We start from the raw sequence: 27089 nt of genomic DNA, 5'->3' as shown, positions 1-27089 counted from the left end.
GGATGGACATGGTCAGCAACAATACTCGGCTGTGGTGTTTATACGATGCTCAATCGGTTCTAAGAGGCCCAAAGTGTGCCAAGAAAAATCCAACACACCTTTACAACACCAGCCTGAACCACTGATACAAGACATGATGGATCCATGCTTTAGTGTTGTTTACACCAAACGCTGACCCTACTATCTGAATGTTGCAGCAGAAATCAAGACTCATTAGACCAGGCAATGTTTTCCCCAGTCTTCTATTGTCCAGTTTTGTTGAGCCCGTATGGATTGTAGCCTCAGTTTCCTGTTCTCAGCAGACAGGAGTTGGAACGGTGTGTGTTTTCTGCTGATGTAACCCGTTTGCTTCAAGGTTCGATGTGTTGTTCATTTAGAGATGCTCTTCTGCAGAACTCGGTTGTAAAGAGTGGTTATTTGAGTTACTGTTTGTCTTTCTATCAACGCTAACCAGTCTGGACATTCTCCTCTGACCTGACCTCTGACATCAACAAGGCATTTTCATCCACATAACTGAAAATCCCAGTAGATCAGCAGTTACTCAGACCAGCCTGTCTGGCACCAACAACCATCAAAGTCAACGTTCAACCATTCAAAGTCACATAAATCACATTTATTCCCCATTCTGATGCTCAGTTTGAACTTCAGCAGATCTTCTTGATCATGTCTAAATGCATTTAGCTGCTGCCATATGATTGGCTGATTAGTGATGAGATATTTGCGTTGACAAGCAGGTGTACCTAATAAATTGGTCAGAGACTCCGTTTGAATGAGTGTTTGCTAATAAATGTGTTTAAGTGACACCTTCTGGTGAAGGTGAAACAACACTAAATGTCCAAACAGCTGAGCAGAACATTCACTCCTGAGACTCTTGAGTCTTACTTTTTTCAATTGACACATCATTCAAAGCTGTAACACATTTTCATGTAATTCTTCTAACATCTGTTCCAGTCTACCACTGTATTTAAAGAGTCTGCAGAGCAAGTGAAACTATGTATAGCTACAGCTATTGTGAAGCACAGTATGATAAGTTCACTTTAACTTTAACAATGGCCATTCTATTTACAGCCATGATTAAAATGCTTAGCCGGAGAAAGTATAAATATTCTTTATAAAACACAGCATTTTCATGTTCTTATTTTCATTTCACTTCAAAAAAGTTGAAAAGCACATACATTTTATTGCAAAGAGAAACACACCATATGGTGCTACAATAGCACCATATTTTGGTACTTTTTATAGTACAGACAATTTTACATGATTTTCAATCCACAATAAACTGTTGATAAAAACAGTTTTGACCTCATTTAGTTTTTGTAATTCTCTAATCCAGTTCCTCTGCTTATCTCCATCCGGAGCTGATTTCCTGCGCAGCAGATACTGAAGATACAGGAGAGTAGGAGGTCTGAAGCAGTGACTGCTGCTGTCACCAGCTCCAGTGGAAACACTGATCCCGCTTACCCCTCGACTGACCCAGATAAGAGCTTTCAACTGCTGGAGAGCTGCTTCTCTGGGAGGACGTCCCACTATCTGCTGTGTGAGCCAAAGGCCCGACCAGAGCTTGAGACAGGGAGAAGGATGTGGAAAATGAATCTATACTATTTGACAGACAATATAGGCCTAGTCCTTCATCTGCAATGTATTGGTAAATAAAGATGGTGTTTTGTGCTTAATGGAGGTACCTTTTAAAGGTGCTCTAAGCGATGTCACGTGTTTTTTAGGTTGAATTATTTATTTTTTTGTCACATACAGCAAACATCTCCTCACTATCCGCTAGCTGTCTGTCCCCTGAACACACTGTAAACACACTGCGGTCTCTGTAGACAGCCCAGACTCCACAAACGGCAACAAAAACAAACTGGCCCAGCCTGGACCACGAAACATAACAAACAGTGTTCCAGCCAATAACCGACAAGAATGATTTGGCGTTGGGTGTTTGGGGGGTTAGTGAGCGTGCACATGAAGGGGGTGTGGGGAGTGGAGGAGAGAGAAGCATGAAGAGTAAAGTTAGCTAGAGGAGAGATGTCCTAGACAACGACAACGACTAACGTTAGAATTATATTCTTTAGAATTTTGATATGTCCGACATGAGCAAAGAGACGACATTCTGATGAACAAATAGCAAAGAAGAGGGAAAAGGAGAAGGAATGCGCGAAGTCCCAAATTTACATCGGAAAAGCCTGTTTCAGGAAGCACGGAAGGGAGTGGGAGGGGACGGGATGAGGAGGAGCGAGGGTCGAGCTAGCCTCCGTTTTATTTGACTATACTTCGAACGTCAACAAGAAGTGACGTCACCCAACATCACTTAGAGCACCTTTAATTAGTAGTAGATGTTTTTGGATCAACATATTCGCTTTCTTCCTAAACACAGTGAGCTGCCTTGTTGCCTGCTGCCTACATACAAAGCAACAAAAATACAAAAAATACAATTGTTCATTATTTGTTCATGTTAATTCACAGTTCATTAACTAATGTTATTTATTTTTTTATTTTTTTATGTATTAGTAAATGTAGAAATTAAGATTAATAAATGCTTTAAAAGTATTTTTCACTGTTAGTTCGTGTCAACTAATGTAGTTTACTAATGTTAACAAATGAAACCTCACGTTGTAAAGTGTGGCTAAAATAATAAATAAATTATAATAATCAAAAAGATTCATTGCACACATAATAAAAAAAAAAACATAAAAATAATAATTATACATAGCACAGATACATATTTTTTTTAATTAAATTAAAACTATTTTATGGAAACATTTCAGTATTACATGAATATATAATGTCAACATTTCTCTTGTTTTGTCCACCATCTTGATTTTTTTATTGTAATTATTCCCATTAAATTTATACCAAACCATTAACTACCCCTAAAACCCTATTGATTTGGCAAAATCATATCAAGTTATTGATTCACCTAATGCTTGCAATGAGAGTTGAAGAAGGTCATGGAGTCTAATGAATTTTGCACATTTAGATATTTTTCCTAAGACCTCAGATACTTGGAAACAGTTCAGTACGTTGGATGTACAAGGACAGCTCAGAGTAATATGTGTTGGTGTGAAAAGTACCAGTAGAGCAAGTTGTGTTGTTATTGACTCTCAATGGCACAATATGCAGTTTTTTTTAAAGATAGAAACCATGAACTATTGATCTTACATTTTTCTGTATCTGTTCTGGTGTGCAAAACCAGGTTTAGTCGAGCTGAGGAGGTCTTGTAAGTGACCTAGCTAAGAAACAGCATCTGCTAAAATACTTAAAGTAAATGAAGAATCTGCAACATTAAAAGCTCTTCCTCAACAGAGACGGTCAGATGCCCAAAAACCTTTACATCAGAACTGACATTAAATTCAAAAAGCATCTGGGAATGGAGGAGTACAGTTGCGTGCCTCTAGTTCTCATCATTTGTCAGGTTCTTCTCTCTAGAGATGAATTAGCCCAGCGCTCTTTGTATTTCTTAGTGCGGCCCCTTCAAAAGCTGATCACCTATAAGCTTCAAGCGTGCAAGGCTGAGCTTTGATGGAAAGTCCGGCTTACTGAGAAAGAGGGAAAGCTCTCTGATCTTCACCAGCAAGGGCCCAGTGGAGAATTAGATTTCAATCTGACAGGGAGGAAAAACAACATTTACGAAACAAAAGTTTAGAATAATTTGGGTGGAAAGGCAGAGCCCGACAGCCGGGCTCCTCAGAGCAATTTCCTGGTTCTCCATCGCTCAGTCTAGCCTGCCGATCAAAGCCACACATCCAGATGCCTTGTGTTGAGTTAATAGACAGAACTTCATTAATCAAGAATCAGCCAATAGAGCATTTTGAAATATTTGGAAATTACTATTTCAGTCAAGAAAAACATTGATTTATTTCTTTAAAATGCCTTTTAGATTCTGCGTTTGAAATGACTAGTCAGATGTGCTAGTCAGAATTCTGATCTCGAGTGCAGTAAGAAGCGTGAGAAGGGTAAATGATTTTTCTCAAGATCTACATCATTGTCAAAGCTTGACTGTACAGTACTTGTACAGTCCATGTTCAGAGTCTGATGTTGTCCATATGTTCACACTGGCGACCCCTTTTTTCTTGGACTCTGCAAAAGTTTCTATGTCCTACATTTCTACTGCAATTGTGAATTAAACATTAATTTAGTGTTATTTTAGTCGTTAAAGATGAAAGATTGGTACAAGTATTTTAAACTTTTTTTTACTTTACATGCTGTTTTGACATGGTTTTATGACTGAAGAAAACTGAAGAAAAAAAATTGATTGTAAAATGGATGGCTGTGGACTGTAGGGCAGTTGTAGGTTTATATTACATGGCTTGGTTGAATTCTAATGTAGAATGCGGTCTGTTATTTCTTGATAACAGACCACTGTGAAGTATAACACACCGTTGCCATGAAAAACAGAGCGTTGCTATGGACGCAGGATTCTAACCGTAAAGACGGAACGGACTATTTTCTTTAGCGGAAGCAATACAATCGTTTTTAAATCAATAAACTCCTTTTTAAATCAATATTTTGTGTCAAATTATTGATTTATTTGGTAGGTAGCCATGTAATAAGCAGGATAATGTAGAGCGAGGCGGTTGTTATAGCGAATACAACCCCTTGTTGTACTCGGGGTCCTGATCAGCCTGTCGGGGTTATATTCGTTATAACAACCGCCTCGCTCTACATTATCCCTTACATATTTGATGATGATTTTTTAAGACCTATTCAATATTTTATTTGTCTGCCATAATAATGTCTTTGATTTTCTTGGGATCTCGGCTGATTCGATTGACCTTACTAGATCTTACTGCACACATCATTAGTCAGTAAAACAGCCACAGTGGTAAAGGCAAAGGCAGGCACACTATGGAGCAGAGAGGAAGCTGAGAAATAGTTAAATGGATGCAACTGGGTGGTTGGATGAGGTGGAGGGATGAAGGGAACTTTAGGGGGTGGAACAGTAAGGCACTTCAAAGCTTTGATGTTGTGAGCCCCTAAATGAAGGCGACTGAAGGTCCGTGCTAATGGGAGCCCATGGGGAGATGAGAGAAACTGTGGCAGACATAGCTGGAAAGAGAGAATGAGTGAGGGAGTTTGTGTGTATTTGGGATTTAATGTGTTGATGATGTTTATTGGAGTCAAAGGTTCTATTGGTGAACTTCTTTTGTTGTCAGTGAAGGTACGTTATGGTCTGGTATTTGTAGCATCAATTGCATGGTTGTGAGTGTGTTGAGCAATGTCTCTTCTAATCATTTAACAATCCCATTATCCCTTGCTCTTGTAACGTAGAAACTAAAGACGCACTGTAAAACACCAAACTCAGTCACCTTGGAATGTCCCTCTTGGATCCACCTTGGAGTATTCAACAGCACATCAACCCACTATGTTAACCATCCTTTATTAAATAATCATAATAACAATAATCATCATCATAAAAAGCACAATTTCTGTACAAAGTGTCCAAAGAGAGACTGGAATTATACCCAGTGCTGTGATTCTCAAGTATTTCGAGTGTTTAAGACAGACAAAAGCTCCAAAGCAGTCTTTTTCAGGTCCAGAGCCGAGGCTGGAACAGACTAGCTCCAAGGCACTTGCAAAAGTCCAGGGCAAGAGTCTTCAAGAAGATAAGGAGTACATGGATCAAGCAGGGTTCAGTAGAAACATCTAGGCTCGCCTATCAGTGTCTCACAACTCCATATCGAAGATCCCAGACTCTCATAACGTGTCTTATTCTGCAGAGGTGTAGTGTGCTTTGGGTGCATTTACTTTCACCAACTCCAACAATTCATTTTAGAGGGTGAGGAATCCCATCTGAGCAAGTAGGTAAAGATTTACGACATCTGTGTTCCACCTTTTCCCAGTCTTTGAAAACCACAGGGGAGTAGATTTACAACCAAACCTGTCTCCTGTTAACATAAAGCCTTAGCATGGAAACATAAAACAGAGTAAAAGAGGGATAAAATTCAATTGAGAATGAAACAAAGAAAAGTGCTGTATGATGTACATTTGAAAGTATTGGTGTTCCTCAAGGCTCTGTGTTAGGTCCTAACCGGTCTGAGAATAACCTAAAAGAATAACTGCTTAATAATTATTTAGCTTAATTCATGTTTTTCACCACTGACAGGCTTTGTAAGACTCATCTTAGCCACTCAAAAAGGATTTGAAAAAAATATATTAAATATTTATGTATACACTTTTTTTTTTTGCTTCAAATTGATCCAAATCTAAACTACTTTAACTCTATTTAAAATTTTGATGTGTAAAAAATATCTGTTTGACCCAAGAGCCAAGATATACTGTACATGACTGGCACAGCAAACCAGTGTAGATTTTAGTCTATTTTTGAAAATGAACTTTTCTTTTACAAACTACAAACAGTGGACCTGAACATCTCTGAGCCAATAACTGTAGCATTCTTGAAGGCCCAGAGTAAAAATGAGAGAAATTGTATTTCAAACCCATCCCTTAAGGGTCCGCCTTTCAACCATTGTTTCACATTATTTAATGCCTGTTTGCTAGCTCAAAGCTCACACATTAGCTTGGCAGTCTTTGTCTCCCAGTTACAGCAATCCATAGGTTGCACTGACAAAATCTTTAGTCGTTTCAAACAAGTGTGGTGACTTTTTTTTCCAGAACACAATTCACCAAACACACAGTGCCTAAAACTAAATCTACGAACCATTCGCTCCTTAATCTGTCTTACTTTTCCATTTCCAAACTGTCAGCTTGACAAGAGAAACAAAATGGTGGGCCGAAAGAAATGGGTTGTAAACACACAATAATGATGACTTATAATCACCCTGGGCTACTGAACTTCTCTGTACGAAAAAACAATAAAGCAACATTAAACCAATCCATCAAAGCCTTTAAAAACAATGCACCACATCCTAGGCCACAAAATTTACTTTTGGGAATGATGGAGGACAGAAGTTTGTGGCTTGAAAGTCCAGCCTCAGGTCTCCCATTTTAAAAACTAGACCTCTTAGAAATCTAAGCTGATATACTCTCATCTTTTTGGAATAGCAGAACATTGATATGTATCAACATTTATTTTGAGGCTGAGCCATGGAAAGGGTATCACTCTTGTGGCACCAAATGCTCTATTTTTTTTTTGTAATCCAGTGAAAGACGAAGAAGTCCTTGGCAGCAGGGTTAGAGCTGAGTAAGCACTGCTTGGAAAATAAGCTCCAGGAGAAGTTCAGTCTAGGAGCTCTCCAGCTGAGATGGACATGCATTCCAGGAATACTAAGAGATGAGGCTCGTCTCTTCAAAGAGTCAAATTGGGTTACTTTGAGGTCATTTTAGGATACTTGATATCTCCCCATCTGTTCTCCTCAAGCCTCAGAGCAGCAGCGCTGTTGGTTGAGCTTCACTTTGTGCTTAATCCCGTCGTACAGCTCAAAGTTGTAGTTCTCCAAGGTGGTGGACGAGCGTGATGTCAAGCCGCCATACGAGCAGGTGCAGTAAAGGAGGAGACCGGCGCACACGGCACCTAGGAGAACACCCAGAGAGCTCATGACGATGATGGTCAGGAGAATGGGGTCCAGGGAGTACAGCCATGCGTTGTCCTTATCGACCACACGTGTCACGGGAGGCTCTGATGGCGTTTCGGCTGTGCTCCACTCTGGAAACTGGAAACCTACAACAACATGAGGAAGGAAGAACACATTGAGAGGATACAAAATCATGCACATAAACTTTTTTTTCTGAACATGATACCATGGTAATACGATGGTTTACATTAAAGGAGTGTCATCTCCCCCTAAAAATAGTGATGATATCAGATGGTTACAAAAAAGGAGTGAAATTCATGTACCATGGTTTTTATATGGTAAACCATGGTATTTTCAAGAATACCATGGTACTACCATAGCACATGTCCAAAATATCACAGTAGTACCATGTCCGAAAACCACTTTTGTAAGTAAAAAAGTACCATGGCATTACCATGTTCTTTAAAAGAGTTTCATCTCCCCCTAAAAATATAGGCTGTCAGGTTGTACACTGTCATAGTACCATGGTAAAGAAATGGCATAAGATGGTAAAACCATGGAACTTAAATTTATATATGATGATTTTTTTTGTTGCAAAACATGATATTTTCAAGTGTACCACAGAACTAACATGGCATATGTTTAAAATATCACAGTAGTACCATGTCAAAAAAACAAAAAACAAAATAGGAAGTGAAAAAATTAGAATGGTATTACCATGCTTCATGGTGGTACTACAGTATTCTTTGAACTATTTGAGTAAATGCCATGGTACTCCAAAATACTTCAAAGCATACCATTGTATTGCATATACCTTGGTAAATTAATATAGAAATCAGTGGTATTACATCTATAGCATGTATTTGTAGGCATGTCTTGTTCAACATTGCAGCCTTTGGAGGCTAAACAGAAGTTTGTGCTTGTTTTCCTGCATATTATCCTATGGAGGATGACACATACAGTATAACAAACTAATGGTCTGGTCTGAGGGGGAACGGTGTCGGCATGGCTGTTTTCAGCTGACAAAACTAAGCCGTAAACTCTTTTGTGGCACCCTGCGCTTGCTAGCGGTTGCATTCGGCTTAATTAGGCTGCTTTTGACAGCGAGCCGATGCCAAAACTCACACCAGCTGAGCCGCTTTTGCACATTGACTGATATCTGTTGCATTTTGTTAAAGCAAATTTCCCTTTGCCCTTTTAGTTCCAACAAATGGGTTCCGAGGTGACTGACAGCTTGTGTAGAGCGTAAGCTAAACACAGACTTCATTACGTTGTATTAGAGTAGAAGGGAAAATGAGAAAAAGATGGAATACATCGATAAAGGAAGTCAGGGAGAGTGAAAGAAAGACAGACGGTGGGGGTTGACACTCTGTAAGGATGAACAGATTTCGGTTGGGTAATTAACTCATCCTTGTCTTTTTATTTATTTATTTAAGAGCCAAAACAAAGACATCTTTATGAGTTAGATGGATTCCAACTGTGCGATAGCAGGAAGGAGGAGGGCGGAAAGTCTGATAACCGGAGACGTTTTTTGTTTTTGTGCAGAAATGCGGGGTGAGGGTGATATGAGTGTGAACAAACACGTACATACCCACACAAACATGTCAGCTCTACCCATACAACCATATGCACAAAATCGCTGTGGAGTTCCACAGTGTGTGCCGAAAAATGACGGAATGGGAAGCGGCTTTAAAAACCCAATTAACTACATAATGTGATGTATAAAAAATAAAGGATTTCCGAAGAGGAAAAAAAGATTGAGAATTGATATAAATATTTTTTAAAATGTTCAAAATAACACATACTGACAGATCATTAACAATAAGACCACAAAAACATGCATTATTGAAGTAATAATTAGGTTTCAGAAGATTTCATCTTCACTTTAAATGTGTCCAAACCATCTGTATTTGTTTTGGCTTTATAATCTTAAAACCTAGAGAGAAAAAAAAAAAAAACCAATAGCTTCTCATCACTTCTGGTTCCTGCTCTTTGAAACCTGTTTAAAATATATAGCCTGCCAGGAAGCAGTATATTATAATGTACGTATCGTGGGAACTAACCTGCATTTATGTGGTCCTTCCCGTTAAAGAGACGCCCATTTCCAACCGTTGGCTTTTTAACTGTGGATAGAAGCGAAGACACTGTATTGAAATATACAAAATGATATAATGTGTTTTGTGCTCAAAGGAATATTACTTATTATTAATTTGCAAACTAGCTATAATTGTTGGGCCAGAAACATACTCTATGCAAGTATGCAGACGCTAACTCATGCACATGTTTGCGTACTACATACTTTGCGTGCATTCTTCAAATATATGTGCCAGACATAATAATAACAACATTTGATTATTCAGAATTCAGATTTACAATAACTGACTTCAACAAACCTGCTAATTTACTTACTAATTTACACAATTCACGTTCGCTTTCACAAACTTGCGTACTAGAGTCACGAGTCTTGGATTGACGGAGTATATTTTGAGACTTGAGGCAAAGCAATAAATTATTAAAGATACGAAAGATTTGTAACATAATTACAGAGTCCAGAAAATAACATCATGTGACCTACATAATTACTAATTGAAGCACACCACCAGCATTTGCACATTAAGGGGACACACAAATATAGCAGCAAAAGTAGGCCAATGTCTATTACTGCACTGATATAAATGGATATAAAAAGAAGTGACCATTAGAAAAATAAGATTTTATTGTCACATTTTAAAAGCAGGTTTTCAAGACACAAATCCATCAAGCAAAAATATTTTGTTCACATTCGCATTTTTAAACAATTTACTAATTTCAAAGTTGAGGTATAGGCTGACCACAGTTAGAAGGTACTTTCATAAAGCAAAGTGCATTATCATCATCATCCTCATCCTCATCATGATTAAATTCATAGTCTGTATCAGAAGCATCACCACCACCACCTAAGTAAGCTTTGCGGTGCAATAAAAGGCCCATAACTTTCAAATGGCTTTATGGATCAGCGTTGCTTTGTTCCAAAAATGTCCCAGTCGGAGCCTGCTGTGTCTAAAAGCAAAGAAATCAATGTGAGAGCTCGCACTCCATGGATGTGAAGGCGGTAGCCCGACTGGATCCATTGTGAGCGATCTATTCTGCCCAACTCCCCACGTCCGAGGAGGAGAACGCTGTTGACTGCTCGACAACCCCTGAGATGCTCGTGTCTAAAAGTAGAGTGAGTCATTCGAACCCGAGGAGACATTTGCAGGGATGTGAGCATCAACCGCAATCCTCCGCTTTTGAGAAAGACTGTTCTGCTTAATTAGAAGCTTCTCGGTTCAGTATACGTGATGCATTTAAGAGCCCGAGAAGAATGGTTGTTTGGCGTGACGCCTCGCTGGGTGACATGTGGACGGTGTTCTCAAGAGAACGCTCGCACTCATTAATGTGGTTTCCCGAATCGACGAGAGGCACAGGGCGGGGGCCGGAACGCCTATAGCAGCTTTAATAAATGCTATCTGGTCCATTAACTAATTAAAAAATATTAAGAGTGAAGAAAGAAGTTGGGGACACAATTTAGGGAAGAAAAGAGCGATAAAGTGGCTGCTTTAAAAGCACATTGCTTGACGGTGCCAAAACATCTCTTACCACCTCACGAAATGGCATTAAAAAGGCCCTGAGGAGCATGGAGGATTTATCTTTTTATTTCCATTTTGAACAGCTCTATATGTCCTATATTGAAATACTTTGACCCCTGATATTAGATCTGCTGAATGTTCTTAAAGGTATAGTTCAAATGAAAATGGAAATTCTGTCATCATTCACCCTCATGTCGTTCCAAACGTTTATGACTTTCTTTCAAATGTGAAAGACAAAAGTAGATGAAAAATGTCAACACTGTGTTTCTCAATAAAATAAAAGCGCAAAAGGGGATGAAAAAAAAAATAACAGAAAATTCTGATAATGACATTCGACAACCATTGTCATTTGCTGTTATTGTTGTCAAACTTGTATAGCAAATAATTGCATTATTTTTGCTCATGTGAAGCCATCGTATGGCTACATCGTAAACTACTTTTATGATTATATGGCGAGTTTTTTTGTGTGTAATGTTCACATAAAGGGGCAGTGTGGACATTTTCAATTAGTGTTTCACAGAAAAAAAGAAGCTCATAAAAGTAAGGTAAGTCTGAAATAACATGACAGTGACTTTTAATTTTTAAAACATGACTATTCCTTTTAAAAATATATATTACATAGTTGCTGCTTTGGATATTTGTAATATGGTATTACCATGGAGTACCATTTCAATAAAATGGCACATTCACATGGTAATCAAATGGTACGTCCACAGTTTGTTTGTGATGCTCACCCTGTCCTAATACAGAACTGATTAATTTAACCTATAAAACTGAAAGACAACTCAATTCAATAAATGATTCAACATGGCTATGAAAAAGCACATGGCAGTCTTGGACACCATTCACTGCTAATCATTCTCGAAGCTTCACGATGCTTCAGTGAACCAAAATTGCTAGCAGGTGTTGATATCTGCACAAAGTTTTCTCCCACCCCAGCGCTCAGTGCTTCCTCATCGCATGGAAACGGAGAAAGGAAACAGCTGTCTTTGTTTATGGGACTTGTTTTTGGAGCCTCCACACCAGCAAGCGTTTGCTCAGAATAACACACGCCAACGCAGTTTTGAGGGATCTTTTGGGAAAAATGTGAGAAATGTGAGATACAAAGGAATAACCTAGATACTGCCACAGAGAACACAGAAATGAACACAAAAACATGAAGACTCCCTTACACAATCCCCCTTCTCTTAACTCAAAGGTGGCGCCATCAATTCATTTAAGTTTAGCACATCATTGATATGAAACCATGCCTAATGAAATGTTTAAAGTCAACATGAAAGAACACCCACAAACCATTTTACTTCTATAATGATGCATTTCCAATTAAAATGGGAAAAACTGTAAGACGGGAAGACATTTTATTCATCAAGAATTGATTGGAAAAGGCCTTCAGTGGATTGTGGAGCAGAACCTACTTTTTTAAATCTGTCATTGTTTAAAGCAGTCTTTATTATGTTATTGAAAACCGGCATTAATCTACTGTGTTAAATATTGACAAGGTTTTAGAAAGGCTGCATTACCTAGGTTTACCAATAATTGGCACAATCTAAGCGACGTCAGCGGAAAAGGAAAGTCATTACACGAACATTTTTCTTGTTGAAATAATGCGCACTGCTCAATCACTCACAATAAGACCAAGAACATGGATTTTGATTTCATGTTGACTTTAACGGCAATGTTCATCATGACAGCTTAGGTGGGCTCTCCATTTTTTAGTCTTAACTCAAGTTGTTTACATGCAGAAACCTTTTATGCAATACTTCACCTTCCCTTATTACTAATTAAATCATGCTTGCGTTGTATTCAAAAAGTGCTAAGAAGCACATTCTCAGTATTGGAGCTCCCTCCTGTATGCTTTAATTTATCTGAACGCTTTGTGTTCTCTCTTTCACCAAAGGTCTGTTCCCTTGTTCGGCTATAATAAGGTAAAGAGGTGCTCGTGATCAATCTCAGGGACTAGTCAAAGTGCAAACATTGTGTCAGACAGCATGTCCACAACAGCTCTTAACTCCCCGATGTTCTGACCACATTGATTTAACATAAGTACAGCACACTGGATCAAAGTCAGTCCAGGATCAGTGATTAAGGTCATTGGATAACACGTCCTCTTGGCTCGGCATCCATCACGAGGCTGGATACAGATTCACTCCTGGAGAAGGTCCCTCCAGATGAGTATGAGCTGGCTAGATGTGGTAAACAAGCTGATCACACCAGTAAGACAGGGTCGTTAGTATCCAAGGAAGAAAAGAACACGAAGAGAATGAGGAAACAGAAAAATCGAAGTGTTGGGTTCATCTGGATGCATCCGAATCCAAGCATCTGGGAGCGTTCTTTAAGCATTCTCCTCCAACTCTTCAGTCCGAGATCTGCTTCATCAAGGACTTCCCTCATGAAGTCAGCATTTGCAGGCAAACCTCTAAACCTTTAGTCCAGGTCTCTCACCAGTAGGAATTCCCATCGCCCTTCTCAACCCATACAGTCAATTTGGGTGTCACCCCAGACCTGTGCACGCCGCCGTTTGGGTGATGTACACTGTGGGGGCTGTAGTAGGCCATTGTGGGTTGATTCCTCCTGGCCGTAAGATGGCGACAGCTAACGGCCATGACAATGACAATAATCAGGAACAAGATGGCTCCTCCACCAGCCATTATGTAATACCAGTTGGGCAAAACGGGCGGTACTGACAGCGTATCTATTGTTGGCTCACTCTTGCCAGGTAGGGCTCCCCCTGGTGGAGAGATATACAAACTGTGAAACACGCCACACTACTGCTAGGTTCAAATGCAAACACACTACTGAAAGATGCTGTATTGACTGTTTTGGCATACGGTCGTGTAGGGTAGAAGCTTCATGCTCCATGTTTCACTGTTCGAAATCAACATGAAATGATCGCTTTCCAGTAGAGGAACAGTTATTAGGGGATCTAAGTTGGGTTGCATAGCACCGTGTACAGTGAAACAATGGGTGTGAATGCAGTGCTGTTATGTAACGTGCTTTCAAATAGGCACCTGAGTCAGAGTCCAAGCATGTTGCAAATAAAGACCGCCAGGCTCTAGTCCTGGGGAGTGAGGATGCCATACTTTAAATCATATTTTTTGCATGCTGGATTTGGGACAAGCGGCTCTCCAGGACTACTCAAAGGGCAGATACTGCTGGTAGTTCTCTAAACCGTTATGTCTTAGGGGTACATTGGGGCTGCATTCAAACAAGAGGCTGTTTTGCCAAGCAGAGGCACATGCATTCTGTTCTCCCTCAGTTCGTCTTCTGGTTATTGCAGAACGCTGACAGATACTTGACTATAGCAGGAGTTTGTAAATAGGGCTGGGCATCGGCAACTTTGTCAGTATATTGTGATGCATCACTATATCATAAATGGACTCGATGTGACCGCATACAAGACTGATTCTGTGGAATCAGTTATAATCTTTTTGATTTTGCTCCAATTTTGTTTAAAATTATTATAATGACATGCATTTTTGTTTCTAACTATCAAACTTGCGTCAATCACATAAAAAAAGAAATTCTGGCATTTCAATTAAATGTGTATAATAATATTAATAATATATATTAATATAATAATTAATATAATATTAGTGATTAAATTCAGAGAGGCTGAACATGTGAACCTGCAACTTTGGCACCACTTTGATATTTTCAATTTTAGTAGGTAAAAATGTTGTAATTATTTATTTGATGAAATTTGATTATCAATAATTGAACTACTGAAATTATATGATACCCTACACACACCCTACACACACTACACTACCTAACCCTACACACACAAACAAATCAATAAATAAAAAAAAGTTAAATAAATTAATAAAAAAAAACATTAGTTAATAAACTAAAAAGGTTACAATATTATGAGAAAATTATTAATAATTGCTAGATGTATGAATTCATCTACACACATCCAACTTGTAAGTTAAATTACAACCATTTAACCATCTAGTGTAAAACTCGAGGAATTGCAATAATTTTCACACAAACCACAACGCTACTGAATGCTCAACTCCTCTAATAAGCAGAATTTAAAGCTGACGTGAAACGCCGCATGTTGAGTTTAAATTTAAAAAAGCTTTGACCAATTTCTGACGCTGAAAGTAAAAACAACCGTACAGTACATCTTGACGAAAGAAACCAAAATAGCACAACATTATGATCACACAACAAGTGGAAGCAGAGGGTCTTGTCAGCTCTGCTTTGTCTATCTCATGGATTAGTAAGCACAGTGTGAGATGCGAACATTTGAGAAAAGAATAAAAAAAAAAAAAAAAAAAACGTTCTCCTGGGACTCCGAGACATTCCCTGAGTCTCTGATGCAATGCTGCCATCTGAGCAGAACCCGGCACAGGCAGACATCTTGTTATGCTATATTCAGCCACGGAGCATGACTGAGACACTCATTAGGGAGAGCGACTTGGCTGCCTGTGTCTTTTATTGACACTCATTTCACAAAAGGAAGTGGAGGTGCTAATATGCTGGTAGCTTGTTTAGGTATTCTTGCCAATGCAAGGATTTTTAAAACCAAAAATAAAAACGAAATAGAGCTCCAAATATAAAAACCATCAAACTGTCCACTGTTGGACTGCAGTCATTTGAAGAAGAAAAATTCACGTCTATATGTCCGTATTCACTGACAAATACTGGGATCCCACACCTTTCCAACAATTCCCATGACTTTTCTAGTCGTTTGTGATTACAGATGAGGATTTTTCATTAGAAAAATCATTCGATTGATGATTTGATTTTCTATGTCAGGTACTAATTTAAGGGATAGTTCACCTAAAAATGAAAATGTTGTTTTCACCAAACCTGTATGAGTTTCTTTCTTGTGTTGAACACAAAAGATGATATTTTAAAGAATGATGATAACCAGACAGTTGACAGTAGCCATTGACTTCCTATACTATGGAAGTCAATGGCTACCATCAACTGTTTAATTACCAAAATTCTTTAAAATATCTAATTTTGTGTTCAACTGAAAAAAGAAACTCATACAGGTTTGGAACAACTTGAGGGTGAGTGACAAAATGTTCAAGTTTGGGTGAACTATCCCTTTAATGCGCTCCAGATAAACGATTAAGCACAATAGCAAAAAAAATATTACAGCATGCAGGTGACTATGATATTGCTTTTATTCAACAGTTCTATAAAAGGTTATTTTTAACTGTCCATGTACAATTGTGTGCAGTTATTTTGCTCTGCTAATGAAAAAAGGTCTAAATGAAGTCAACGCAGGATCAACCATTCTAAAACAAATCTAGATAAATAAATCTGCACTTTAGAGTTCAAACGTCTCCAATAAAACACAAATGCACATGCATTCATATACGAAACTAAGATTTAAACAGACCACATTTAAGAGCACCTCGCATCCCATAAGAAACGGTTTTCGTTAGTGACATTTGGCATCCAATGAGTCTCAAAGGAAGTTGCCCTTTCTTTATTTCCTACAGACTTTGAATATAGTATCAATTTCTTTAAAAGTGTTTAAACCATGAAATGTTTCCCAGGTTTTTCGTAACTGTAAAATTGCACAAGTGTTAGTATAGCTGCTTAACAGGCTGAAGGGAGAAAGATGGTTCCAAAATAGACTGACAGGATTCCCATCACGTTAGGACTGATTCGATTAGGCCACGTAAAAATGTCAATGGCATCAAACGTTACAATTTTGGCACAACCTGAATGAGATTTGAGAGCTATGACAGAGGGGACAATTTTCGCCGAATAATGACTGAAATATTTAATGCAAGAAAGTAGGTTTTGAAACGACATGAGGGTAAAATTTCAATGATTTCTGGGGAATTTATCCTTGAATGTCAAATCGTGTCACATTGTGGCACAACGGGTCTCTGCCATGAGCCTCAAGGGCTCAGCAGCCTGACCATGGGCGTCGGAACCATTGTATATGGGTGGGACAAGACCCACCCACTTTTTAAGACCAATGATATTGGACCCACTTACTTTTACCGTCTCTGATTCAGCGCATTTGTCTTTTCATAGTGCTGTCAGTCAAATCCAATTATTAGGGAATTCCTGAAGTGGAGTTTAGTTTACTTCCCAGGTGAAAAAGACGTAATGTTAAATGTATTAAAAATGCATTAAAGTATATTTGTATTGTACTAAAAACATACTCAAGTACATTTTTTATATATTTAATAGTACGTCTTTTTCACCTGGGTTGTTTTAATTAAAAGGCACCAGAATAGCCTACATGAAATGGTATTTACTCCAGTAACATTTTTCTGGGGGAGGACCCACCCATTTTTTTTTTTCTTCCGACGCCCATGAGCCTGACAGTCCACTTTGGACATCTTTCCCAATTGGGACCTTAACAGGTAATAAAAAATATATATCAGAAACGGATTGGTCACCTCAAATAACCGACCCAACCCCAGGTTCCTCAACTCACTGCATAAATACCACATGCTAGGAAGTAAAACAAACCCTATATCTTTCCTGTTAACAATAACTGCTGAGCAGGGCAGAGAGCAGGAAGTGCAAACATTCACACCCGAGGCAGAGAGTTTAAACTCACCGGTCATGTCCGGAGGGAACACGGGAAAAGGCTCTGGATGAGGGAGAGAAGGATGGGGAGAGACAGAGAAGGAGAGAAAGACAAACAGAGTAAAATGTTAATATGTAATGTAAGGTTAACGACGGGGTACATCCCTGCCTTACTGTATCAGAGGCTGATGACTCTGAAAACATGCACTGAACTTCATAAAATGATGAATAACCTACATCTGAGGCCACAGAGGAAATCAAATGAGGACACCAAAAGACTTTTCAGGAAATATTTCATCCTCAAATCAAAAGAACTATACAGTACCATTACGACTTTGTGGATTGCGGCATTATTTTCATGATAATTCAGCGTATGAATTTACTACAAAAACTCTCATTACTGTAATGTGTCCAGATGTTTACTTTTGTGTTTTCTCCATTAATAATAATACTTATTATCATATTATTATTACCATCATTATCTATTGTTTATTATTCGCAATTGACATATTCTCTATGTATTATTATTATTATTATTATTCCCATTATGCTAAATTAATAATAATAATAAATTACTATAATAAAAAAAATCTAGTACAGTGTTGTTGTTATTTTTTAAAACCTAAATATTAAACAAAAACAAATACTACTATGTATACTGTGAATTATTGATTTTCCCCCCAAAAATCATATCTATATTTTTTAAATCAACCATTCTAGTAACTGGTCACCATTTCCAAGTTTTACACCACTCTTAATCACTCTTTTCCTTCACTAGATCATTTAAGTAGTCCTGCTGTGTTGGTAATGAATCTTTAAAAGCACAAATATTCCATGAGGTCATGAAAATAATGAAAATATGCAAAAAAAATCTTCACAGTCCTTGATTTTTGGGATGAAATATGACCTGGACATGTTCTTGACAGGTTTTGAGATTCACACAGGTGCTGAATCCAAATGCTTTTTCTTAAAAGCATTTTTTCTTCAGCTAAATTCTCTGTCCCATCCTCATACAGTGATCAGATAAGGCATTTTGATTCTCAATTTGTTGGCAGAGGAGCATGTTTTCAAGTTTTAAGTTGTTTTCATGTTGTGAAGGTTTTGTTTTTGAAGAGTGAACACGGAGAAACAGAGGAGATTGCTTGAATTCTTGAGATGAAAACAATTAGAAAAAGACGAGGAACTATCGTGAGGGCCAGCGGCTCGGGGATCTCTTTTTGGCGGGAACTGCAAGTCCAACTGGACGGCTTGATAAGAATTCTCCCAGCATGCCTTGGGAAGAATCACAACAGGCGCATGGTGGAACACGAGCTCTGGAGGCTTCCAATTTTTGGATTCGAAATAAACCACCAAGTCCCGTAGCCTCAGAGCGAGCCAAGCGGCAACGCTGCGAGCCAAAAATGACTAAATCAAGAGTTTCTAGTTATGGACCAGGAATCGGAGTAGCGACGAGCACATGGTCACATTCAGATATCCTTAAGACCATAAATCACAAAGCTTCTGTGCAAGATCCGTCCTCAAAAAGCTCTGGCTATCAACTAATTCCGTTGAAAAGCTCTGTTTACAAACATGGAAGGAGAAGCGCGAAGGAAATAATGAAACAAAGATTAGCATCGGAGCCCAGGGGCATTTGTGGCCTAGATTTGATTCTACATTTTGCTTTTGATGGCAAACAATGAAGCGCACTTTTTTTTTGTGTGTCCTCTTTTCATGTTAATAAATTCTATTTTGAGAAGCTCTTTGAGATAGTGGCTGTGATGGCTAGGTTTGAACACATTAAAAGGAGAGGTTTATGGAGCGAGTGTCTTCAGGATCTAAACGAATTATGGTGAAAATGGTGGAACTGGAATATGTGCCATCTGTAATGAAGAGATAAAGGTGACTTCACAGGAAACCAGAAAGAGCGTTGCAGGAAGAAACATCTGGTAGAGATGATGCACGCCGTTGGCTTAAGTTGCCGCTATGAATGACAACAAAAGAATAAAGGATAAAACTAATGATGGAAGAAAAAAATGAAAGGTGCAGACTTACGAGTACACTCCTCCAGCGGTGTGTTCACACTCATGTGGACATTATCAATCCAAATGTGGCCTTTGGCACCCTCAAAAAATCCTTCGATTACCACCTGTGTGATGAATTATGAACACATAATGTCACCATGATATCTGTCAGGCTACCAAGACTAAACAAACAAATGTTTACGAGTAAACGGCGTCTAATCTTCAAACAAGTAATCACTTGGGCAATAGATTTAAGCAATTAATCACGTTTTGGGGTGAATTTCACTAAAATATTACATTTTACCCCACAATCAAAAGAAAGAAAATAAGAAATTATGTTTTGGGACCGTGAATTTTTGCATTGTGACATTACTTCATTATCCTTTTTAATTGTTTGAATTTCCATTATAATCCCATGTGATTTGTATTATAGTACAAAACAATATACTGTCATAAATTGCTTGTTTATGTTAAGTACAAAGTAGTACAACAAATATGTATAAATACTCCACAATTTAATTAATTTATCTTTAAATAGGCTTAAAACAAAAAAAACTTTGGGGTTGATAGAGACAAAATACACCTTTTCTTTTGAATTTGGGGTGAAATGTGTGAGTTTCTTCAATTAATCTCAGATTTTGAACACCACCATTATAATAATTATTTTGTTTTCTCAAGACCAAAACCAGATTTTCTTTGTTATATCAACATAAGTTCTAAGTTTGTTTACAATAAAGAAAACAAGGCTGTCTTGAGAAAACAAGACAAAATTTAACAATACTGCTTTTAAACATCATGAATCTAATATTTTTGCATGCTAACTTGACAGCCCTAATTTGACAGCCTAAATGTCCTTTTTGAAAAGATTTACCAAATACAAAGTTCTGTCATGAAACTCCAGATGGCGCAGGCTGATTGGTCCTTAAATCAATTTGTTATCGATCACATAATAGAGAGCCTAAGTCCCTCCCCTTCCGGTGGACCACCATGGGACCTTATTTCGGAAAAATATTGTATGGTAGTCAATGGCGAGAGACAACAAATATTTTGATCTCGTTTGAATTGTGCCCTGAATTACACATATGATGTTTGTCAATTTAAAAGATACATTTTAAAGTCAAGAAAGTCGCAGTTTGATGTAAAACTGTTGAGGTATAAGACTGTGAAAATACGTAATTACAAAGACTACAAACCCAAAAGGCGCACGTGTGACGTCATACCTTTTCTCTCAATGAATGAAGCTAACTTTACTGAAGTGTTTTGTACCAGACTGCACACATATGAGCAACGGATGGTGACGTACATAGTGCGAGACGAGAAATGTAGTTCATTGAGCGATTTTCACATAAAACTAAATGTTACTCTTCTGTTTTATGACAAACTACGACTTTCTTGACTTTCATAATTATTTTTTAAATTGACAAACATCATATGTGTAATTCAGGGCACAGTTCAGACGTAATAAAAAGATAAGTTGTCTCTCGCCATTGACTACCATACATATTTTTTCCGAAATAAGGTCCCATGAGCCGGAAGCGGAGGGGAGGGACTTAGGCTCTCTATTATCTACATGGTGCAGCTGATTGGTTTCTGTGGCATCAGCAGCCAATGAGCTTTCTTCTCAATATTCAAATACTTGGCATTGTTTGCTGTTAGCAGTCTGCAGTGCCCTCCAGAAACCCTCCACCTTCCCCAGCTCCACCTGTATAGATCTGCCACGGAGGTTATTTCATGTATGTTATATGTGCAGCAGCAGCATGTCTGTGAATGTATTGGCAGTAGCAAGTCTGTTCTTGCTCTGCAGCAGCAGCAACAGCATAAAAGATCTATTCCACCAAGACCAAATTATCAATCTCTCTGAGAGTTGTAATGACAGAGCTCTGTTTACAAAACATCACAGTTTAAAAGATATTCAACTTTTTATCATGTCTAATTCTGCTTACCTGAAATTCATTTGGAGATCTAGGTATGATGGTCCGTCCTTCTTTCCAGATGGGCTCCTGGTCTCCACGGAGGGACCAGAGGAGGGTTTCCTCTTGGTGTTTGTTCTGCAGCAGGACCCTGAGTGTTGCCTGATCCTCCAGCTGATAGGAGAAGATCAGGCAGAGAGGTCCGGTGTCAGGATCCACACTGGGACTGAACAGTCTGGCTTTCTGGCCCTGGGTCTCAGGACTGGCCTCAATGTAAAGGTAGTTTCCCAAACCTATGAAAGAACAAACATAATATAGTGTGTCATACAGTCTGTCCATGTCAGCATCAAAGACTTTTTATACATGAAGACTGTGCACTTGTATTACTATGAATGGGAGAAAGTGCAATACGCAATATGCCGGAATTAGTCCCGCCTCCTAAATAAAAGAGCCAATCGGCGATTAGTAAAGTCATCACGTCACTGCAGCTGTCGTTAGATGCTCCGGTTTTCTTGGAAAAATAGCCTATTTTTGCAGTGTTTCGTCAGTAGAACAATTAAATAACCCACTGAAGAGATGTATATCTATCCCTCACAGCCTCGCTTTCATTCCCATTAAAAATCAAAGATGGCGCTGCTGTGAAAAAGATCTATAGAAACAGTCAATGTTCTGAGACACGCGCTTGGTACTGCCATTGCACTCCAGCCTGAAAAATAAGCTTCTTTAACGCTATTTGAGCATAAGAAACTGCATTTATGATACAGTTGTTGTCAAATTTCATTGGTGATTTCAAATATTAAATTTGATCGTAAGCTTGGTGAACAGCTTTGGAGAATTTGATGTTTCCCCATTCAAAGAGGATGCATGACTGAAATAGCTGCCTGAGAGGCGTTTCAAAGATGGCCGCCGAGTGAAATTACTTGTCTTAAAGGGTTTAATTTGACTAGTTTTTAACAAGTGATAGAACCTTGAAGCCTTTTGGTTAGTGGCATGTAATCTTGTTTATTCCCTACTGGGCAAGATGTCCTTTAAACACATGACATTTTAACAGTCTGGATTATGTCACTTTGGGTCTAACCTATCAAACACTTCCTGAACCCAAACTGTGTTTTCGAGCAACATGATTCGCCTAAACATCACGCTGTGTGATTATACGGAAAAGTCAAGTGTGTCGCTGTGGGAAAAGTCAAGCGCCTCGTCATTAGTATTAGTGTCTTTCGTGAGCGACGGTAGCCCACTGGGCTCTACTGTAGGCATTTTAGGTGACGGGAGGTGTCTGTTTGCTAAGCCGAGAGTGAAAGAGCGTTAAGTGGGAGCAAGGCATGACCCCTACGGTGAAGAAAGAGCGGCGAGACAGGTGCACACTCTTTTATCTCTCTATATATTCGTGAATAATCTTTCCAGACGTTTCAAGGTCAAAAGACAGCTCATGTGGTGGCGGCCCCCATCTCTCTGAGTGATCCGATTGAACGAGGAGGAGACATGTGACCTATTGGAGTCTTAAACATTTTGAGAACTGTCAAGAAACGGCTATAACACCTTGCAGCTGTCGACACGCCTTGTTAAGTCTTTCAGAGAGAGCATTTAAAATTTTCCAAGGCAATGAATTTAAAATAGGTTTAGGATAACAATCCCCTTAATATCACTGGGAATGCATATATGAGGAGATGTGAAGGGGGGAATAGTGAATATCTTTTATTGATGTGAAAAAAAATCCCCTTTTTGATCATAAGTACTATATATAAGGGGAAACGAATAATGATCTCTTGAAAGAGGCTCTAAGTACATGGAAGTCTATGCAAAAATCCGCCTGGAAGGCAGGTGAAGGACTGGAATACATGGTTGGAAATGCAGTTTTTCCACAAGAATCTGCGCCTCTGAAGTCAAATAAAGATACTCGGATTTAACACTTTGCCACACAACAGCTGAAAGAGACTGATATAAGGGGTTATTGAACTTCAAGAAAGGAGTTCTGGGAAATTGTAATGCTTCTTACTTCTTTAATGTTTTGGAAATTAAATTAATGATTCAAACAGTATTGCTTAGCAATGTCTACACACATATTATATTATATTATATTATATTATATTATATTATATTATATTATATTATATTATATTATATTATATATGCTATAAATATATGCTATTTCTTTAAAAAAAAGAAATTAATACTTTTATTCAGCAAGGATGCATTGCATTGATCAAAATTGATCAAAAGTAGAGTAAATTATGTTCTTTTGTCCACAAAAATATTAAGCAGCCCAACTGTTCTTAATATTGATAATAATAAAAAACAATTCTTGAGCAGCAAATAAGCATATTATAATGATTTCTGAAGGATAGTGTGACACTGAAGGCTGAAAATTCAGCTTTGCTAATCACAGGAATGAATTTCATTCATATATTTTTTTTAATATACTGTATTAAAATAGAAAACTTTTGAACGGTGGTGTATAATTGAAAATATGTCAAATCAATAACATGAATGCAAACTTATGAAACTAATTGTTTCAGCTCTAAAATCTTGACAGAATGAGCCACATTTGAAGCTGTTGTAAAACAGCCAACATATGCAAACCAGTGACCTCACATCAATTGAATTCTATATTAATCTTTGGCAACCTTAGACAGCCTATAGTTAGGCGAAAGAATTATTTATTGTTTACTGTTAATAATTAATGCAATTATTTAGTGAATATTTGTGTCCCCGTCATATTGCATTGCTGCCTTTTTATAAAAGCAATATGTCACTCGAGAGAGACCCAGCATTACAGTGATTTTACCATGTCAACACCTGACTCAAACATGGTGAAATCACTGTAACGCATGCCCTCGGGAGGCATATTGCTTTACTAAAGGAAACATGAAATGGTAACCCATTTTACTTCCATTAGCTGATGTATTCCAGAATGAAACCAAATACTGATGAAGAAAAGAAATAAAAAATGTGGAATGAAGCCAGATTTGAAAAAAAGGGAGGCTGAGACAACATCAAAAGCAAAGTTTTGCATTTCATCATTTCGTTCTTTCACAGTCGTTCACAACAAGACAATAAAGGTGTATTAAGACAGTAAATATGGTCATTTTTGCTTTCTTATTGACCAACATGTAGTAATCTGCTCTCAATCAAAAAGTGATTGTTTCAGCATTCCAAGATTATTTCTGTCTTCACTGTCACTCTTTGTTCCTGGTGTACGCTTCTAATTGCGATGTGTCATGGGATAGAAATAAAGGGAGTGTGACAGTGTTCGGGAGGGAGAAAGGAAGAGAGAAAGCATGCCGAGCATTTATCCTGTTTTCCTCTTCTAGATCCCATGTCAGTGTCTGACATGTGGAAAGAGGACCGCCGTGTACAGGGGGAATGAGGTCACAGGAGTTTACGAGAGCACAAAAAAGGGAAAAGGCTGTTCTGGGAACAGTCCAAGTGCTTGTCTTTGGGGTGAGGCGTAAAAACGTTAATAGGAAACTGATTTGGAATCAGAATGAAGTCTTATTACACAGAAAAAGGGGCAAAATAGTCTGCTGAGTGAGTTTACACTGGCATCAATTTCTATGAGGATCCAGGCTGGTTTATGCTGGTTAGTACTGGTTTAGTGCAAGCCGAGATGTCCATTGCCAAAACTTTGCCAGAAAAGCTGGTTGAGCATGGCAGTAAAGCTTGAAAAAACTAGTTAAGAATCATGAAGAAAATTTCAAAACAGTAAAATAAAGTTAATTAAAACTAATGTATAATAAAATTTAAAAATGAGAAATATATTTATAAAAGAATTATATATATGTATAATATATATATATGTATAATATATTATATATAATATTTTTTAATGATGCTTAACTATAATTAACTAAGTTTTTGTGGTAACACTTTACAATAAGGTTCCTTTATTAAACATTAGTTAATGCATTAACTAACATGAACTAACAATGAGCAATACATTTATTACTGTTTTTGTTAATCTTTGTTAATGTTAGTTAATAAAAATAAAGCTGTTCATTGTTTGTTCATGTTAGTTCACAGTGCATTAACTAATGTTAACAAGATTTTAATAAAGTATTAGTAAATGTTGAAATTAACATTAACAAAGATGAACAAATGCTGTATAAGTGCAGTTCATTATTAGTTAATGTTAACTAATGTAGTTAACTAATGAACCTTATTGTAAAGTGTTACCGTTTTTGTAAATGTAAATAAATATTATTTTATATTATAAAATTATAATATATTTATAATATTTCATGTATATATATATATATATATATATATATATATATATATATATATATATATATATATATATGTATGTATATATATATATATATATATATATATATATATATATATCAGTATAAATATTATAAAAATAATATCTTAAAATATAATAAAGAAACAAAAATTATCAATTATAATTTATTTAAATATAATAAACGCTAAACTGTTAACTGTTCCATATTATAATATAATGTAACTGAATGTAATGTAAAATAAAATAATATAATGTAAAAAAAATAGTTTGTTGTGTAAATGTAATGCGTTTCCAAGCATAAAAACAGACAAGAGCCTACAGGCATGACAACCTCTCTATGAATGCAAATGTGTGTGTATTTGTGCACACAGTGTGTGTGTGTGTGCGTGCGTGTGTAATACTCACTGTTTGAGCCCATGGAGAGATCTTGACTTTGACCCAAGGCGGTGCTTTTGCTGGAGCTGTGTAGCGCCCAGCTGAGGTCAGAATCCGGGTCAAGGGTCCAACCACACAATCCTTGCTCAAAATCACACAGTCCTTTGTGAGATGGCAGGGCAGCACTGGTAACTGAAAAGAATACATCAATACATTCGCATTAATATTCATCAACCCTGGCAAAACATTGGACGGCTAAAGGCACTTTAAGCAAAACTGAGCTCTGACCTTTGACTTCAGCTGTTCAAAAATAAAGAAATGACAACAATTCTGCCAAACAATCCACTGAAAATCATGATAGAGTTACTTATGTTAAAGGGAGAGGGATATTTATTGAATAAAAAAGTGGTGTAAGTGTTGTGCTATATTCTAGATTGTACACAGCAATCACACAAACATTACTAAAGCAACATTTATCTTTGAAAATACAGTTTCTGTGCCTTACTGGTCCCTGCTCCCATTTCACATAATATGCAACAACAACCAAAACATGGATGATTTCTGGAGGTTTATGGTGTTTATGAAATGTATTCGTGCTTGAGTCATGTATTGAGAGTTAAAAAAAAACTACTAACCTGGACTGGGTCTCTGTGTTGTGGTGGTTCCTACAGAGGAAGGTTGAGTTGGTTTGGATGTCTCTACAGCTGGTGTGGAGGTTTCTGTGGATGGAAACACATAATTAACAATCTTATCCTAACCCAGAACAGAATGCATTTCCATTCAAACAAATCTCTTTTTCTTTCCATTTCAAATGAGATTCCCTTTCATTTTAATTATGCAGCCAGCCATGAGTCAGATATTCATAAATTAAATCATAAAGCTCTAAACTCGGAATTTATGCCAGCGCAGAGGGGAACATAAACTATGTGCACAGTATGCAATACTGTGCAAAAAACTATAATTTGGTC

The 27089-nt window shown here is 37.6% G+C and overlaps 1 protein-coding gene across 2 annotated transcripts in view; it reads right to left on the bottom strand.

Annotated features, from left to right (window-relative positions):
- Positions 1-5357: 5357 nt before the first annotated feature.
- Positions 5358-27089, bottom strand: part of nrp2a (neuropilin 2a) — a 69889-nt gene continuing 48157 nt past the window's right edge. The window contains exons 11-17 of one of the 2 annotated variants that reach the window (XM_084094187.1): positions 26757-26840; positions 26152-26313; positions 21534-21793; positions 19622-19715; positions 17622-17654; positions 9533-9592; positions 5358-7615 (exon numbers count right to left, since the gene is read on the bottom strand). In XM_084094187.1, the coding sequence (XP_083950313.1) occupies positions 7311-7615; positions 9533-9592; positions 17622-17654; positions 19622-19715; positions 21534-21793; positions 26152-26313; positions 26757-26840 (998 nt within the window). In that variant the 3' untranslated portion in view covers positions 5358-7310. Of the gene's footprint in view, positions 7616-9532; positions 9593-10167; positions 13806-17621; positions 17655-19621; positions 19716-21533; positions 21794-26151; positions 26314-26756; positions 26841-27089 lie in introns of those variants that run through there. The other variant, XM_084094188.1, reaches the window with a different exon arrangement.

This window comes from Abramis brama (genome assembly GCF_963993115.1).
Source record: "Abramis brama genome assembly, chromosome: 2".
Taxonomy (NCBI): Eukaryota; Metazoa; Chordata; class Actinopteri; order Cypriniformes; family Leuciscidae; genus Abramis; species Abramis brama.
The sequence above is the reverse complement of the archived record's forward strand: the minus strand, read 5'-3'. Positions and strand labels throughout refer to the sequence as shown.